At 41.2% G+C, this 19,388-nt stretch overlaps 1 protein-coding gene across 4 annotated transcripts in view; it reads right to left on the bottom strand.

Moving 5' to 3' along the window:
• Positions 1 to 306: 306 nt before the first annotated feature.
• The window catches only part of LOC127008250 (innexin unc-9-like), a 39,218-nt gene continuing 20,136 nt past the window's right edge, over positions 307 to 19,388 (bottom strand). For 3 of the 4 annotated variants that reach the window (XM_050879997.1, XM_050879998.1, XM_050879999.1), the window contains exons 3-4: positions 19,002 to 19,121; positions 307 to 7,015 (exon numbers count right to left, since the gene is read on the bottom strand). In XM_050879997.1, coding sequence (XP_050735954.1) covers positions 4,939 to 6,372 — 1,434 coding nt within the window. In that variant the 5' untranslated portion in view covers positions 6,373 to 7,015; positions 19,002 to 19,121 and the 3' untranslated portion in view covers positions 307 to 4,938. The remainder of the gene's footprint in view (positions 7,016 to 19,001; positions 19,122 to 19,388) is intronic. The other variant, XM_050880000.1, reaches the window with a different exon arrangement.

Below are 19,388 nucleotides of genomic sequence, written 5' to 3'. Positions count from 1 at the left end.
CACACACATGTACATCACACGTAGAAAAGTATTACATAACTTTACGGAGTTTATGAATAGAAAAAAAGGACAAAATGAGGTATACAAATCATCTCCTTGAAGCAAATCCTGTGTTGGTATATTCCGAGAGAGAGAAGAAAAGCCTCCTTCATTTTTCCGTCTTTGCAAGTTGAAGGAGCAAGGGACGGGAAGAGAGAGAGAGAGAGAGAGATTGACCTACATACGGATGATGGTGTGTCGTCTTAAGGGGAATTTATCTTTCTTTAATCCTCCTCCTCCTCCTCCTCCTCCTCCTCCTCCTCCTCCTCCTCCTCCTCCTCCTCTGCATCTTCCTCTCCCTCAATTTTTTTTTCTCTGCATATAACATCAAGAGAGAGAGAGAGAGAGAGAGAGAGAGAGAGAGAGAGAGAGAGAGAGAGAGAGAGATTAATTTTGTTTTATTTATTCTTTTTTTAGTTTGTGCAAGATTTACTTAAACAAAGGATTACACAGTGACGCATTTATGATCATTTATATACATTACTTAGGAATATTATTTTGTTTTATTGTAATTTCTATTCTCTCTCTCTCTCTCTCTCTCTCTCTCTCTCTCTCTCTCTCTCTCTCTCTCTCTCTCGTAGTAGTAGTTAAAGCAAAATACCGTAGTCGAACCTGAAATATGAACAACAACAACAACGACGACGACGACAACGACAGAATACAAACAACGAAAAACTACCCATGTCAACAGCAACGACGGCGAAGGGTATCGAACCCCACACCATAGCCTTGTTTTCTCGCCCTATCCGTTTTGTTACCACTTCCACGACGTTAGTCTATCGCTCATCCAGTGAAACAAGGAAACAAATAAACAAGACGCAAAGAAGCAAACAAGCAGATAACCAAGCAAGGCGGAAACGAGATAATTGTAGGCGGCCTAATCATCTGTCATAATAATAATGGAAATAATTATGGTCGTTTGCAGCAGCAGCATCACTAACATCATCAACGGTGCCTCTCATGTGGATCTGTCACTCTTTGTTTTGTTTGTTTTATTGTCTTTTTATTTTTGTCTTCACCATGTTTTCGCATCTTTTTTTTATTATTTATTTATTTATTTATTTATTATTATTATTATTATTATTATTATTATTATTATTATTATTATTATTATTATTATTATTATTGTTATTGTTATTATTATCATCATCATCATCATATTCATTTAACATTTTTTTACATTATCATTACCATCTTTATCTTTTTTATTACTTATTAATATGATGATCTGCAGTTTTTTATAGCTCAAACTTCAGATTTTCTTTTACGCTATAGATTTAACATGATGCTCATTCTTCATTTATCAATATTGAATTCATCATTACTAGTATCTTTATCATATTAATCATTACTTTTATCATTCGATCCTCCAACGGGTTTTACGGGAGCACTTTAGAAGGGTAAGCAGTGGTAGTGGTGGGGGAAGGGGGCGAGAGGGAAATACAGCCAGGGGTAATACTAAGTTGGGGGGGACGAAGCCACGGCAAAAAGGGGGGGGGGGCTGAAAAAAGGGGGGGGGGCGAATACTGCCAGACAAGTGGGTAGGGGGAGGGGGGTATGAACGTAAGGGGGCGAGTATATGTGATGGGTGTCAAGGGGTCTGTTTGGGGGAAGGGGAGAGGGGAGACAGTCGTGTGTGTGTGTGTGTGTGTGTGTGTGTGTGTGTGTGTGTGTGTGTGTGTGTGTGTGTGTGTGTAACGGCATGTGTGTGATGGCATTTGATAACGTATATGGCAGGCTGGTATGTTTGTTGTGATTAACAGCTGTATGTGCATGTGAAGTATGTGGGAGATTGGAGGGTGGCAGTCAATTGTGTGGAGGGTTACGTATGCAAACAGAATAGTGCAAGCAAATTTATAGACAAAGAAAACGAAAAAAAAAAAAATAGAATCGGTGTGTACAGCGTGGCAAAAAGGTACAACAATACTATGACTTGTCAAACCCGTTTTCTTTTACGAAATTTTAAATGGAAGCATGTATTTACATTTTGATATGTTCTATACCTTCTTACATTTATATATGCGTCTATAATCACTGAATCCCGCTCTGGTATATAGCTAGGCCTATATCTATTTTATTAGTTCTCTTAGTGTACCTTTTTGAGACTGGTGTACAGACGAGCTTAGGTGAGCCCACTTAGTAACATGCCACCCTAATGAACGTGCAGGTGAGGATGGAAAGTGGTGTCAGGGCACGTGCAAATGCCTTTCAAATGATAGGAAACTGAAAACAAACTTGACAAAATGCTTTCATACAAATAATTAATGCAAAATGATAATTAGAAGAAAGCAAAAATAGATAGGTAACTAAAACCGTACATGGTTTTTACTTCTAATCGATCTGTCTATTATATTTTTCTTCAACTGTATACACGCAAGCTTAGAAATTAGTCATCTCCATTTCACGTTTCTTTTGTTTTCATATTGACACCTGCGTGCATCTTCAAATACATATAGAATAATCTGTGCTGCATTTCGCAAGACGTGCCCTATTTTCCTTTTCAGTGGAGGTGTCATAGAAAACGTGTCATTATAAGTGTTACTATAGCAAGCTTCTTTCTTTCATTCTCCTTCTAATGGATTCTGTTTTTGTGTATGTGTACGTATATGTTTAAGGGATTGGCTGGCTTGTCAGTTTTCCTTTTCTCCCTCTTGTTACTCATTTTTTCAACCTTAAACCTGTTTACCGTGGCTTGCTTTAAGGGTAATCTTAAGACTAGGGGGAATGGGTTGATGTGAGAGAGTAAGGGGAAGGAGCTTGTTTCGATAGGGTAGGTTTAAGGGGTTGAGTGGGTGATAGGTGCTGGGAAGGGCAAAGAGGGTGAAGGGGGAAAGGAGTGAAGACTGAGTAGGGATAAGTATGTGCAAGAAGGGATGAGTATAGGTCAGGGCACACACACACACACACACACACACACACACACACACACACTATACAGAAATATGGTACATACACGTTTCACTTCACTATAATGCAATGTACAGACAGCAAACGCCACGATTCTGTATTTAGAGACATTGTAAACTATGATAATAACAATAATAATAATGATGATAATAATAAAAATAATAATAATAATAATAATAACAATAATAAATAATAATAATAATAATAATAATAATAATTGTAATAGTAATGATAATAATAATGGTAATAATGATAATAAAAACAAACTGACATGCAGCAACGAAAATTAATAGATTCCTAAACTAGGTAAAAAGTTCATGCATCTAAAACTAAAATGCATGTAAAATTAGAAACCAAAGAAAAAATAAGATATATAATTGTGAAAGGAAATTTATTAAAAAAACAAGGAGCAACTATAATTAACGTAGCTTTCAAACAGTCTGTTCAGACCATAATAATACTAAATAATGATAACTAATGATAACGATAAGCTGTAACAAGACAACCACACAACCCTTCACAGACAAACAAGCTTCAACAGACGTCACTATTTGCCAAACAGAAAGACAGACTAATACCATCACCACTACACAAGGCGGATCTATCTATCTATATGCAGAAATATTAAGACTATTCATCTCTTTCTTTACGACTGCTTTGCAACCCGGAAACATGGCTGACTTTAAATACCGCTAATGTAAACTTCCTTAATATTAGAACTACTTATAATACAGCAATATGTACACACACACACACACACACACACACACACACACACACACACACACACACACACACACACACACCGGCTAAGGCAGACAAAAGACAACACTACTATTATGGTGTGTACGTATGTGTATTTTTTGTGTGTATGTGTGTATGTATGTGCGTTAGTCACTGTTGCTATTGTTACATGTGTTTTCGATGGCTATGTATGTTTTTTTACTAGACTATTGTTACTATTACTGTTTTGTCTGCCTTGATTGTTCTCTAAAGGTTCTACGATTGTTCTCTAAAGGTTCTACGTGGTGGTGGTGGTGGTGGTGGTGTTGATGGTTAGGGGGGTTAGAGGAGCACATCACCAGAACATGGCCATAGTTTGGGTCTCCTCCTCTTAATTCCCCTTTCTTCCCCGCCCTTCCCTTCTCTTCCTCCTCTCTCATCACCTCTTTCCATCCTCCTCCATCTATCTCCTATACTGTCCTCCTCCTTATCTCTTCCCTTTATCTCATCCTCTTCCTAACTCCCAACTCACCCCCTCCACCTCTTCCCCACCCTCCTATGCCTTCATTTCCCCCCTTCTCCCTCCTCTTCCTCTTCTCCCTCCTCCTCCTCTTCTCCCCCCTCCTCCTCTTCTGCCCTATCTCGACCCAGATCAGGTATAAACAAAGGTAGACAAAATGTTTAATTAGGGAATGGGGAATTTGATTTTTAATGGGGCGTGGTCGGGCGGGTGGGTGTCAGGTGGTTGGGGTCTTTAATAATAATGTTTCTTTTAAGCTTGAGGGTAATTTTTTGAGGGGTGTTTAGAGGGAAGTGAACCAAAACAGTTTGGAAAAAAGGTTGTTATGGAAGAAATGGATCGGGGCTACTTTTCGTTTTTTCTCTTCGTTTTTTGTGGGTGTGATGTGGGCGCCAGCGTGGAGTATCTTAGTGCTGATGGCTTAGATTGTACCTGTCCGAGAATATAGGGCAGATGAGGGAAGGGTTACAGAAGGGGGCTGAGCGTTTACTTATCCTGCCCTTGATCCGTGGACGATAGGAGGGGGAAGGGGGGGAGGGGGAAAGAATGGGGCGTTAATCCTGATCCTCCTGATGCATGGACAGTGGGGAAAGCGGAGGGGGGTGGGAGGACTTGCCTAGTCACACCCCTGATTAGTTTTTAGATGTGGTAGCCTGCGAGAGATAGGTGGAGGAGGTGGAGTTTGGGGGAAGAGGGGAGGGGGCTTGAATCACTTATTAAGGCCAGCGAGGGTAGGGTGGGGGTTCATGTTACCTAATCTTGCCCCTTATCCGTGGGTAGGAGGAGTAGCCCGGGGTAGCCATGTCCTGGTGATTCCACATGTACCCAGGATAGGCCCCGGGTGTGCCAGGAAGGAAGTGCTTCCCATAGAACCCGTAGGGGCCTGTGGGGGTGGGCGTGACGGTGCTAGGGCCCGGGGGAGGGTAGGGTCCGCAGGCGAAGATGGGCGGCCTCTGATTGAGGTATGCCTCGGGGTCCCCACCGTCCTGCTGGGCACGCTCCATGCCCTCGTAGAACTCCCAGAGGCGTTCAGTCAGGATGGTGAGGATGGTCCCGCCGTGGTTCATCTCAATCAGACGCAGCACCAGACACCCGTCCCACCCCAGGTACTGCACGGCCATTTTGCGTGCGTTGTTGTACAGGTCCTCCTTGCCGACACGCCGCGTCCTCCACAGGTAGTAGTGCACGAAGGCGATGCGAGAACAGGTGAAGGTGCGCCACACCCAGATGAGGGCACTGTAGATGGTGACGGGCAGCAAAATGGCGAAGAAGAACCAGATGAACGAAAAGATCTTCTCGTTGAACAGGTTGATGGGCAGCACGCACTGGCAGGTGTACGTGCGGAGAGACCCCTGCTGGGCCGCTAACACCTGGCATAGCGTCTGCAGCGGGAAGCGGGGCGACGTCCACCACTCCTTCTTGTTGATGAGCTTCTCCACCACCTCGATGCCGTGGAATAGGTACCCCTTGCCCAGAAACACCGTCAGGAGGAAGTACTGCATCAGGATGTTGAACACGTACATGATCTTTACCACCATGTACAGGATGAACAAGGACGACGAGGGGTTGCCGCCACACGCCAGGTTACAGTCGAACTTACACACCGTCCCCGGACAACACTTGGACACCCCCATGAGTGTGTTAAACTGGTCTAGAAACTCCGCAATGAGGGCGTCTCGATCTGGGTGCCCCGGCGTATACTGCGAGATCACTGACACCTTTTTCAGCAGCCTTCCGACTTTGATACCGGAGTTCTTGGCTGTAGAGTTCCAGATGGCAAAGGGGACGTAGAACAACCCAGCCTCCACCAGTAAGATAATAGGCGCCCACTGGTAGTAATTCACTTTAATCCTCTCTCCTTTGATCGAAGTGGACCCCCCTTCATCGTCAAAATTCACACTATGCACCCGTGTCACTTGTTCCCTCGCTGTTTCATCTATAGGGATTATGTAATAGGTACTCGCTGTCCAACAATACGAGTTCACATATCTGGACTGGGGCTCCGTGAAGTAGGTAGGCGTGAAGCACTCGATAGGGTCACCGGCGAACTGCTTGGTGACGAGAGGTAGCGACAAGCAGATGAGGATGAGGATGGTGTATTTGCGGTTGAGTTTGTCCACCCCATCATCAATTGGCACATTTCCCCCAATTAGGTAGTTACTGAAGTGAAGTAGGAACGACATCTTGAAGGAGCAAGGGGTGAGAGAGAGAGAGAGAGAGAGAGAGAGAGAGAGAGAGTGAGAGAATTCTTTATATGATTTTTTATTACCAACACGAGACCACGGAATCAAAGGGAACACACACACACACACACACACACGCTATACTTTTGCACACGTGTTTATATGTTCTTATTTAAATATAAATTAACTTGTATCAAACAAAATATTTATAATCATTTACGACACGCTCACGCACTCACACGCTCCCTCACAACCACACCCACCTCAATGCATTCACGACAAAAGAAATCGGGAGAAAATATATATACTTCAGTTTCCCATATAAGTACAAGGTCCAGTCCGGTAAAAATGGGAAATATGAAGACACACCAAAGAAGAATGTCACAGTAATGGGTATACGATAATATTTTCTTTTGTTATGAATGTCTTCAAGATTACTCTTCACCTACAAACCAAAAAAAGGCGACAAAAATATTTATAGTAAGAAATTATTATACCATGCTGCTGATTGTCGTAGTTGATATTGTAGTTGTGGTTTTGGAGGTAGTGGTGGTGGTGGTGGTAGTAGTAGTAGTAGTAGTAGTAGTAGTAGTAGTAGTAGTAGTAGTAGCAGTCTGGATGGTTCTTGCCGGTTGAAAGCGACCTGGAAAAAGGGGTAGAATTATTATGTGGATTTCATGTCTCCTTTTACCAGAGAAATAATTATGCTCTTGTGGGTCTCTCTCTCTCTCTCTCTCTCTCTCTCTCTCTCTCTCTCTCTCTCTCTCTCTCTCTCTCTCTCTCTCTCTCTCTCTCTAAAAAAGGGTGTGATTGCGTGAGGTGTTATGTAACGTTCCACTTTTGACTATTCTCGTATTTCTGTTTATTTCTTTCGTCTTATTTTTATCAAATCGTTTTATTGTATGAGGTATTATGCAGGGATTAACTTCTTTTTTTTTTTTAACTGTTTCCTATGTTGCATGTTCTCCAACTTTTTAATGCAAAAGTTAACCAGTCAGTATCGTTATTCTTTCATCCCTTTTACTGATAGACTCTAAAACAGCTTCCTTTCGTAAGTAAGTGAAATGAGGAAAAAAAAAACATTAGTTCATTTTACTTCATAGGTCTGTTACTACTACTACTACTACTACTACTGCTACTACCAAAACACACACACACACACACACACACACACACACACACACACACACAAACACAAACGGTAATTTTTTGATCACCATACAAAACGATATTAAGAGCAACGGATGCTATTAATATCCACTCCTCCCCTTCCCTTCCCCTCCCCTCCCCTCCCCTCCCCTCTATCGAGGTGTTCCCGGAGAGACGTAAGCCCATTGGAGTGCTCTTGAGGGGCTCTGTGACGTCACTCTGGAGGACCAATCAGGTGGCTCGTTGTGAATGACGTCATCCATATAAGCTATCGTAAGTGGCGGGGAAAAGTGGCGATGATGGGTCTTGTATGGCGAGAGAGAGAGAGAGAGAGAGAGAGAGTTTTGTTTTTGTTTTACTTAATGTTTGATTAAGTGCTTAGATAGATTGATTGATTGAAAGGCTAAAAAAAGGTGAATAGATATATAGATACATACATACATACGTACATACATACATGCCTATATTCATTCACACATAAGTAAATTCATGCCAATATTCATTCACACATACAGATATATATGCTTATACTACTTACATGCATACCTACTTATATTTGAACGTGTATAAATAAAAAAAATTGATAAACCAAGAGAGAGAGAGAGAGAGAGAAGCCCCAGTGAGAGGTAGAGTACCTTTCCTCTCCGTCTCAGCGGGAGAGAGAAAGAGTGAGAGATCGGAAGAGTGTGGGTGGGAGGGAGAAGAGAGAGAGAGAGGTACGACCCTCATTATGTCACAGTGTGTGGTAGAAGCTTTCACCCTCTCTCTCTCTCTCTCTCTCTCTCTCTCTCTCTCTCTCTCTCTTTTCTTTCATACATCCATACAACTACTACAACTACTACTATTACTATTACTACTACTGCTACTGCTACTACTACTACTACTACTACTACTACTACTACTACTACTACTACTACTACTACTACTACCTGCACAACTACAACCACCTCACTTTTTTCCTCCCCTCCTCTGTCCTTTCTTCTCCCATCTTTTCCTTTTCTCTCCTCCCCTCTCTTCTCTCTTCTCCTCTCCTTTCCTTTCCTTTCCTTTCCTTTCCTCTCCTTTCCTCTCCTCTCCTCTCCTTCCGCAGCCCACTTTCACGCCCATTCCCCGAGCCGTTCAAATATTAGCGTCTCGCCAAACAGTAGAAGGCTTGCGGCCCACCAACTATTGGCTTCCTATGAAATATTTGAGCTTCCCCTTCGAAACCCGCCGCCGCCGCCGCCACCACCACCACCATCTCCTCCTCCTCCTCCTCCTCCTCCTAGTTCCTCGTCTTTCTCCTTTCTTCCCAGACCACACTAATTATGCTTTTTCTCCTGCTTCCTTTCCTCTTCGTCTTGTTTTTTGCTTTTCCTCACATCCTTCACTTTTCTTGCTCCTCCTCACATCCTCCTTTATTCTTTCCTGTATTTTTTTCCTCCTCTTCCTCCTCCTCCTCCTCGTTTTCTTCTCCAAATCTCCAGATTATCTATGAAAAAATGTTTAGAAAAATGAAAAATATATAGATTCTTCGTTCATTCCCTTCCTTTTCCACCTCCTCCTTAGATTCCCTCTCCCCTTACCATTTTTTTTCCCCCTCTTCCTCCTCCACCTCTTCCTCAATAGGCTTTTTCTCCGCCGCCGCCGCCCCCGCCTCCTCTGCCTCCAATTCCTCCCGTCATTCCACCTTCCTTCATGCTTCCTCTTCCTCCTCTCTCCCTCTCCTTCCCCTCCACTTTTTCAACTCCTCCCCGTTCCTCCCCTTCTCCGTCCTCCCTGCCGTCGCCTGCATCCCCGCCGCCGCCGTGAATTATCGGAAAAACACTATTTGCCAACCTATCATGACCTTAAAGACACGGTTTCCTTTTCTTAATTCTATTTTTACATTTATATCATTGTTTTTTTGTTTTTTTCGTTCGATTCTTATCTTTCAATTACTTTCCTTCAGGGCTTCTTTTTTTTTTGAGGCAATTTTTACCTTTTTATATTTTCCTTTGATTTTCTAGGTTTTCCGGTGCACTTTTTTTTACTTAATATTTGATTGCTTTTGCTTATGTAAGTATATGAAGAAAGATTGATAGATAGATTGATACATACATGCATTAAATTCGCTTGTCCATAATCATTTTATTTCTTCTGTTGATATTTATTCAGACACGCTGGCGCACACACACACACACACACACACACACACACACACACACACACTACATGACACTTTTTTTTCTTATACTCACCACAATATTTCTTTCAGTGTCATCTTCACGCCACACAATCAGTCACAACCGTTCTTCCGGCCTTTTGATATACAGTTCTTTACACATTTTTTTATCCTCTCTTTGTTATTCTCCCTCCCCCTCCCCGCGCTCTCCTCCCACTTCGCTTCCCAGTTCTTCCTTCATCCCCACTTCAGTTCTTTCTTTGTCTTTCTTTTTTCTATCTTTCGCAACCTCTTTCTCCACTTCTTTATCCGTTGCATCCTCCTCCTCCACTAATTACGTTATTTTTTTCTCTCCACGCTGCTGCTCCTGCTCTACTGCTACTAGTACTACTTCTACTACTACTACTACTACTACTACTACTACTACTACTACTACTACTACTACTACTACTACTACTACTACTACTACTACTACTACTACTGCTACTACTACTACTACTTCTACACACACACACACACACACACACACACACACACACACACACACTAAACACAAGAGCACATACTCGACTGCTTGTGTATACACGCCAGTGTGTACAGAAGCACGCCATTCTGTGTGTGTGTGTGTGTGTGTGTGTGTGTGTGATACTAACGTGTCTGGGTGTAGGAAGCCATAAATAAATATTGATGTATCAGAGAGAGAGAATTCATAAATATTAGTGGAGACAACTGAAGGCAATGATAATTATCATTATTGTTATTTTGATGATTATCTTGGTCATGATGTAAAAAAAAAGATGAAAGTTCATGAAAAGATTAATTATACAGGTTAATAATGATAATAATAATAATAATAATAATAATAATAATAATAAAAATAATAAAAATAATAAAAAGAATGAAGAAAAAAAAAAAATTGAAAGTAAAGTAGAACAAGGAAATTCTTTTGGGTGAGAGGAAAGAAAAGAAGGGGAAATGGAAGAGAAGGAGGAGCTGGGGAGGGGTGGAGCTGTTAATATATGGGGGGAGTGGAGAGTGTGAGGGGACGATAAGTGGAGAATACCCACGCCCCATTGAACGAGGGAAGGAGGAAGAGGAGGAGGAGGAGGAGGAGGAATATGACTACAAATATCAATGAAAATGCTACAAAAGTCGTAAAAATAGTGAACTAACGACCTGGGAGAGAGAGAGAGAGAGAGAGAGAGAGAGAGAGAGAGAGAGAGAGAGAGAGAGACCAAAAAAAAAAAATGGAAAAGAAAGTGAGTGGATTTGGGACTTTTGGGTAGCTCCTTTTAATTACACAGTGAAAGTAATATGCGGTTTCTTTGTATTAATTATAGTAATAGTTATAATACACAAGTAAAGAAGAAATGAGAGTAATGTAATGTTATCAGTACCATAGGTTTAAGATGTATATATTTATATTTTTAAGTTACCTTGTGGACCGTATTTTATTTCACTTATACAATTGATTACTGACAGGTTGTTTAATTTGATTCTAAAGTTAAGAAAAGAAAGAAAGAGGAATTAAGGACAGTATAAAAGGAAGTAAAGAGAGAGAGAGAGAGAGAACCTTGATTATGACTACAACTGCTACTTCTACTACTACAACAACTACTACTACTACTACTACTACTGCTACTTCTATTACCACTACTACTACTACTATTACTACTATTACCAATATTACCCTTAGCACGTTACACACACACACACACACACACACACACACACACACACACACACACACACACACACACACACACATTTTTTTCTCTCAGCCTACAAAAGCAATAAAACACGCCATAACAATCTTTAATGACCGTAACAGCAGAAACATTACTAAAAACACGAAAACTCCTGCTTTTTATATTTATTCATTTGTTTCCTTATTCATTTGTTTGCTTACTGGTGGTGGTGATCTTTCTGAATGTGATCTTCAAACCCTATACACGAACTCACCATTGTTTACAGGGCCACATAGGTATGTACGAGTATGTACGAGATGTACGAGTTCACACAGATGAGTAAACAAACAGACTGATGTGTTTGGGTAGACAAAATAGGAGAAAGGAAGAAAAGGAGAAATATTGATCAAGTGAAGAGGAGAGTACATAGACAAAGGGAGAAGGAATATAAAGTAGTGGTAGTAGTAGAGAGAGAGAGAGAGAGAGAGAGATGGGGGGGTGCATAACAAGGGCCTGCCTCGTCCAAACTGTCCTGTCCCCTCCCACAGACAGTCTGAAACGCCTCCTGTCACAGCCTAGGACGGGCCGAGAGAAAGGAGGGACAGCTCGAGAGGAAATAAAGAAAAGGACGCCTGAGAGAGAGAGAGAGAGAGAGAGAGAGAGAGAGAGAGGCTGGGAAAGTGTTGTATATATTGTTGTCTGGATAAAGGCGAATACAAAAGAGAAACAATGGGCGTGAAAATATCTGAATTAAGTTAGTAAATTTGGGTACAAAAAAAAAGAATTAAGTTAAGAAAAAAAATGTAGTTGAATAAGTTTAGGAAAGAAAATTATTGATAAGTAATGTGTAAAAAAGAAAAAAAGTTCGATAAATTTCAATAGAGGATAAGTATGCATGAAAGTTTGATTAAGATGAAAAAAAGAGTCGTATAAAGAAAAGGACGCCTGAGAGAGAGAGAGGTAATAAGAAACTCGTTGTCATTTTATTATCAGTGTTACTCTAAAAAAAAGTACGTATCAGAGGTAAAATATTTAAGAAAGAATGGACAGGGAAAGCGAAAACTACTTTAAAATAATCAGTAAAAAGATAATTCGCTGATAACGGCAAGAAACAATAGTAATTTAAGCGAATCAATTAAATATATAATCACTAATTAAAAAATATGTATGACAGTGAAAAATCTATATCGATGAATAAATGAATGTAACTTCGCGGTGATCTAAATTGAAAGTACCGCAGCAAATGCTTTTCAATTTTGTGGATTACATCGGTCAACACACACACACACACACACACACACACACACACACACACACACACACACACACACACACACACACACAAAAACTTTTATGGTGCGTAAAACAAACAAATGCAAAAAAATGAAATAAACATACAATAGAAGAGTATAAAACAAATGAAAACTAAACAAAAGCAATGAAAGAGAAAGATAAATTTAAACTGAGTAATTTTCATGTTTTTTCAGTGTCCTACATTTGTCTGTTTTGGTAATATTAGATTTAGCCTTTTCCCATTATTATTATTGTCATTTTTCAAGTATATATCCATTTTTACATATATGTGCTTCTCTTTTATCACAATGTTCTGTTTTTGTCGGTTTTTGTCTATCGTTTTTCTTTGTCGGTTTTGTATCCATCTCTTTCACTATCTCATACTATCTCGCACTCATCTATCTATCCACTCATACCACCCATTTCTCGCAAATTTTATCTTTCGAAATATGATGAAAAATAATAAACTTTCAACCCTATATTTTATGCTATTTTGCTTACTCTATATTTTTTCTTTTCGTTCCAACCCCGCTCCCCTCCCCTCCAGGACTACCTTCTTAGTACCTCTCCTTCTTTTCTCTTCTCTTCCCTTCCTCTTCTTTCTCTGCCACAGTACTACAAAAGAGATGGTAATATAATTTAACATAGTTTATTACATGGAAAAACTCTACGGTATTTCCCGCCCATGTTTCATTTAATTATAAAGTTAAGAAAAGAAAGAAGGAGGAATTAAGGAGACTATAAAAGGAAGTACAGAGAGAGAGAGAGAGAGAGAGAGAGAGAGTACCCTGAGACTCTTTGTTCTTCTTTTTTCTTGTCTTCCTACCCAGATTTAGTTTGAGCTCGGGGGAGAGAGAGAGAGAGAGAGAGAGAGAGAGATTCTAACGAGGGCATTATGGGTAGAGAAACATTTACACGATTCCGATGAGTTCTCTCTTTTTCAGACCATTGCCTCTCTCTCTCTCTCTCTCTCTCTCTCTCTCTCTCTCGTTGTGCTTTTTACCTTGCTCTCATTTTTTTCAGCCCTTTCCTTTCCACACTTCTCCACGCCTCCTCCTCCTCCTCCTCCTCCTCCTCCTCCTCCTCCTCCTCCTCCTCCTCCTCCTGTCGCCATGTTTAAAGCTTCTTGACCTTCTTTAGTGTATTGACTGGTTGCCTACTGATCTCTCTCTCTCTCTCTCTCTCTCTCTCTCTCTCTCTCTCTCTCTCTCTCTCTCTCTCTCTCTCTAAGTCGGTCAGTTTTTCTTTGTCCTCTTCGCTGTCAGTCTCTCTCTCTCTCTCTCTCTCTCTCTCTCTCTCTCTCTCTCTCTCTCTCTCTCTCTCTCTCTCTCTCTCTCTCTCTCTCTCTCTCTCTCTCTCTCTCTCTCTCTCTCTCTCTCTCTCTGTTGTTTTCTGCCTTTTAATTTGTCTGTCTACCTGTCTGTCTGTCTGTCTGTCCGTCTGTCTTTCTAGTGAGCTTGCAGTTATTTGTTTTGTGTGTCTGTTAAAGTGTCTCCCGTCTGTTAGCTGAGGTCAGACAATGCGTTATTACGTGTCACGTGACCTATTCGTATATTACTTTACCTGTCAGTCTTTTATATAATTAGTCAGTTTCTTGTCAGGCGGTGGACGAAGTATATATCAGTCACTCCGTCAGTCGTTTTCGTTACATGTCAGTCGTTCAGTTAGTCAATTCAGGCTAATTGGAGAGTGGAAGAGTGAATAAGTGAGAAAGTGAAACCTTGCATGAGAGAGAGAGAGAGAGAGAGAGAGAGAGAGAGAGAATGACGGACGGACAGCCAGGAAACAGTTTTAATTTCCTGAGGTCAAGAAAGAAGAGAATAGGAAGAGGAGGGGAAGGAGGAAGACTGCAAACGGAGGAGGAGGAGGAAAGGAAGAGGAAGAGAAGGAAGATATATAGAAGCAGAGTCATCATTAAGGAGGAAACACAACTAGCCTATTATGGCCTCTGGAAGAAAGGAGGAAAGGAGAGGAGAGAAGGAGGAAGGGAGGAAAGGAGACGAGAGAGGAGGGGGGACATAAGGGGAGGAGGGAAGTAGAGAAAGAGAAGAGAAAGGAAGGAGTGAGAGTGAAAAGTAGAGAAGGAAGCATGGAGGAAAGGAGAAAAGAACGGAAGGGGGGGGAGGATAAAAGTGGAGTAGGAGGAAAGAAGTGAAAGATGGAGGGATGTTAAAGAAGAAGAGGAGGAAGAGAGGAAGAAGGAAAGGAGGAAAGACAGGTGAAGACGAAAGAAAGACACAAAAAGATAATCTATTTAGGCATAATATGGAGAGAGAGAGAGAGAGAGAGAGAGAGAGGCGTACCTTGAAAGAACAATAGGAGGAGGAAGAGAGGGAGAAGAGGTCAAGAGGGAGAAAAAGAGGGATGGGAGAAGATAAAAAGATGTAAAAGAAGAAAACCAAGAAGAAACTAATGGACGATGGAAGAGAAATGACGGAAGGAATTAAAGGAGGAAGAAAAGGAAGAAAGGAAAGGGAGATGGGTACAAGGAGATAAATAGCTGACGTTGGAGAAAGAAGACAGACAAACAGACAGACATAAAGACACAGACAGACACACAAATTAATGAGTAAATTACATGAATGCTGACACACACACACACACACACACACACACACACACACACACACACACACACACACACACACACACACACACACACACACAGTCGTCCTCAACGTTACAGAATCTTCTTCATCGCCTTTCATTCATTTATCTGCAGGTGTCCAAAGGGATTTACACTTGCAGAGAGAGAGAGAGAGAGAGAGAGTAATTTCGATTTATTTGTTTCCCTGTCATCTATTTTTCTCTCCTCCTTTCCTCTATTTTTTCTTCCCATTTTTCTCCTTTCTTTTCTATCCACTTCCTTTTTCCTTTCCTTCCTCCCTTCAAATCCATTCTCCTCTTCCTTCTCCTCCGCCTCCTCCACCTTCTCCTGTAATCAGTGTCTAATTGTTTGTTTAATTGCAGAACACACGCTCACATCTTGGCGTGTCTAATTGTATACTTAATTAGATCTACCTGCCTTTGCCCATTTAGTTTTTGTTTATCGTTGTTTACCTATTTGTACGTAGAGAGAGAGAGAGAGCGTCTACCTTTACTTCTTATCTTTATATCTCCATTTTCTCTCCCTACAGTACTCCTTTTTTCTCCCCTTGTTTCCCCTCTCATTTTTATCCACTTCATTTTCTTACCTTTCCCAACCTTCCATTCCTTACCCTTTACTACTTTTCCTCCCCTTGTTGCCTCTCTCCTTTTTATCCACTTCCTTTTTCTTCCCTTTCTCACCCTTCCATTCCTTTTACTTTACTTCCTTCCTTTCAAATACTTTCTCGTCTTTGTGCTTTTTGTTTAATTATCTCTGTCTGACTTGTTTGTTTATTCTTTTCTATAGTGTTTCATACTGGGTTTGTTTGAAAGTACGTACTCCATTCACGATTCATTAATTTCCTTGGTTTGGTCCCTCGGTGTGTGTGTGTGTGTGTGTGTGTGTGTGTGTGTGTGTGTGTGTGTGTGTGTGTGATCCCTTCAAACGAGTAGACAGTCAAGCTTACGTCGCCTTCAGCCTTGCCTTTGCATTTTTATTATTTAATTTCTCTCTCTCTCTCTCTCTCTCTCTCTCTCTCTCTCTCTCTCTCTCTCTCTCTCTCTCTCTCTCTCTCTCTCTCTCTCTCTCTCTCTCTCTCTCTCTCTCTCTCTCTCTCTCTCTCTCTCTCTCTCTCTCTCTCTCTCTTCTTTTCATTTTTTTTCCTCGTCTACCAAACTTCCTCCCTCAACCCTGTCAAACACACACACACACACACACACACACACACAGACACACACACAGACACAGACACACACACTCATCCCTCCCTCTATCCCTCTCTTCTCCTTCTCAACACCCTTAGATCAAAAGCCCTATCACCCCCTTTCCTCCCTTCTCCCTTCTCCCCCTCCTTCCCTTGCTCTTTTTCTCCCTCCCTCTCTTCCTCCCTTCTCTCCTTCTCTCCTCCCCTCCTCTGTCTGGTGTTAGGGAGACAAACCCCCGAAATGTCGATAGTTCGATGGAGGGAAGAAGGACGGAAAGAGAGAGGGAGGGAAGAATGTTGTGGAGGAGGAAGAGGAGGCAGAGAAGAAGGAGGAGGAGGAGAGGCAGAGAAGGAGGAGGAGGGAGGGGGGCGAAATTGATACCGTTGATAAAAATTGATGGACAGAGAGAAAAATATCAAAAGTAACACAAAAAGAAAGGAAACGAGGTCAAATAATGTTCCTTCTTTCCTTCCTTCCTTTCCGCCCCTCCTCCTCCTCCTCCTCCTCCTCTTCCTCCTCCACTTACCGAATCTCATACTTCTCTTCGCCCTTTCTTTTAAAATCGAGGATGAAATATATATGAAAAAAAGGAGAGAGAGAGAGAGAGAGAGAGAGAGAGAGAACAAGAAGTTGGAGAATTTGGAAAAAAAAGGCTTGGGAAATTGCACTAAAAATTTCATTTCTTGGGAAGGGAGGAAGGAGATGGAGGAAGAAGGAGAGGAAGGGAAGAAGAAGGAAGAAAGATAGGGACTCAACAGCAATTAATATAAAGCGCAATCTCTCTCTCTCTCTCTCTCTCTCTCTCTCTCTCTCTCTCTCTCTCTCTCTCTCTCTCTCTCTCTCTCTCTCTCTCTCTCTCTCTCTCTCTCTCTCAGGGGTCAAGAGAGAGGTTAGCCCACAAACACACAAAGTGCATTAGAGTGGGTGGGAGGGAGGGGGAAGGGAGGAGCAGAATTTCTCTCCAATCCTCCATTTCTCCTTTTCATCACCTTTCAATAATAATAATAATAATAATAATAATAATAATAATAATAATAATAACAATAATAATGATTTCGAAAACCACCAAGAACAACAACAACATTCCAGATTATTTTTTTAACTCGATAATACCTTGAGAAAATATATAATAAAAAATTGCTTCTAAGGAATTATTTTTATCTTTTGTTTGTAAGAAGATGAAAGAATGAATTAAACAAAAAGAAGAAAAAAAAGAAAAGGGGGAATCGAACGGGAAGATGTAAATGGAAGCGAGAGACGAGAAGAATGCGATGAAAGTCAATATAAGAGAGAAAAAGGAAAGGGAAGGAAAGAAGAGAGGAAGACTGAAAACGAGGAGAATGGAATGAGGAAGAGATAAAGCTGAAACGAAAGAAAGAAAAGCAAAAGAAGTTGGAAAAATGGAAAATTGGAAGAAAGGAAAAAGGAGGGAAGGTGAAGAATAGAAAGAAGTAGAGAAACGAGGAGAAAGAAAAGCAAAAAATAGACTCAGGAAGGGAGGAGAGACTGAAAGAAAGTGATGAGGACCCGAACGATAAAGAAAGAAAATAATGAATGAAGAATAAAAACATTAGAAAAAGGAAAAGAGAGAGACTTTGGTGAGTGTGGGAGGAAAGTGCGAGTGGGTGGTTGTGTCAATGTGCGTGTGTGTGTGTGTGTGTGTGTGTGTGTGTGTGTGTGTGTGTCCACGGCCAATAAGACGGACATAAGCCGTGAAATCACTGCAGGAGGACACTAGAGTGAGATTGTACATTGTGTCCTGTGACGAGGAGGAGGAGAAAGAAGAGGAGGAGAAGGAGGAGGCGGTGGGTTGGAAAGAGGACTTGTATGATTCCTAAGGTTTCTCTCCTTTTTACGTCTCTCTCTCTCTCTCTCTCTCTCTCTCTCTCTCTCTCTCTCTCTCTCTCTCTCTCTCTCTCTCTCTCTCTCTCTCTCTCTCTCTCTCTCTCTCTCTCTCTCTCTCTCTCTCTCTCTCTCTCTCTCTCTCTCTCAACCCCATGTCCTTGCTTACGTCCGTACATTCCAACTTGCGTGCATTTTCACCTTCCAAGCACACACATACACACACACACACACACACACACACACACACACACACACACAACACACACAACACCACTCAAGGTTAGGGACAGGCGTCAGCACTTGTCAGAAGAGCGTCAACAGGCTGTCTAGGGGAGAGAGAGAGAGAGAGAGAGAGAGAGAGAGAGAGAGAGTAGAAATCCGTGTACGAATTTAATTAAAACAAAACTAGATTTAAAAATGTCAGAGCTACATCACCGTGCTCATCCAATAACCACGACAACAACAACAACAACAACAACAATAACAGTAACAACGACAATGCTAAATACAACACTTCTAACTATAACAGCAACAGTAACAACATTAATAAGAACAATAATACTTTCTACAACAGCAACAACACAAAAATCAATAAAAATAACAACAACTGCAGCATCAATAACAGTCACAACACAACAACAACAACAACAACAACAGATTAAAAGAATATCAACCAATACTTTTTTCGCCGTACTATCTTTTTTTTCTTCTCTACTCACCCTTCTGTTTCCTCTCTTTTTGATCACTTTTACTTTCTGATTCTTTCTCCTCTTATTGTTATTATTATCTTATCCTCTTTCCTTTCTTCTTAGTCTTCTTTCTCCTGCTCCTCCGTTCACCTGGCGGAAGAAGACACAAAAAATACATTAGCAAACAAAGGAACGAAGACAATTGAGGTAAAGAAATGGCTAAAGTTTGAATCTGCATACGAGCTCTCTCTCTCTCTCTCTCTCTCTCTCTCTCTCTCTCTCTCTCTCTCTCTCTCTCTCTCTCTCTCTCTCTCTCTCTCTCTCTCTCTCTCTCTCTCTCTCTCTCTCTCTGTCCCCTTCCCGGTTTTTTATTACTCCTCTTTTTTACCTTTATTTTTTTTATTTATTTCCTTCCCT

This window comes from Eriocheir sinensis, chromosome 37 (assembly GCF_024679095.1).
Source record: "Eriocheir sinensis breed Jianghai 21 chromosome 37, ASM2467909v1, whole genome shotgun sequence".
In the NCBI taxonomy this organism is placed as follows: Eukaryota; Metazoa; Arthropoda; class Malacostraca; order Decapoda; family Varunidae; genus Eriocheir; species Eriocheir sinensis.
The sequence above is the reverse complement of the archived record's forward strand: the minus strand, read 5'-3'. Positions and strand labels throughout refer to the sequence as shown.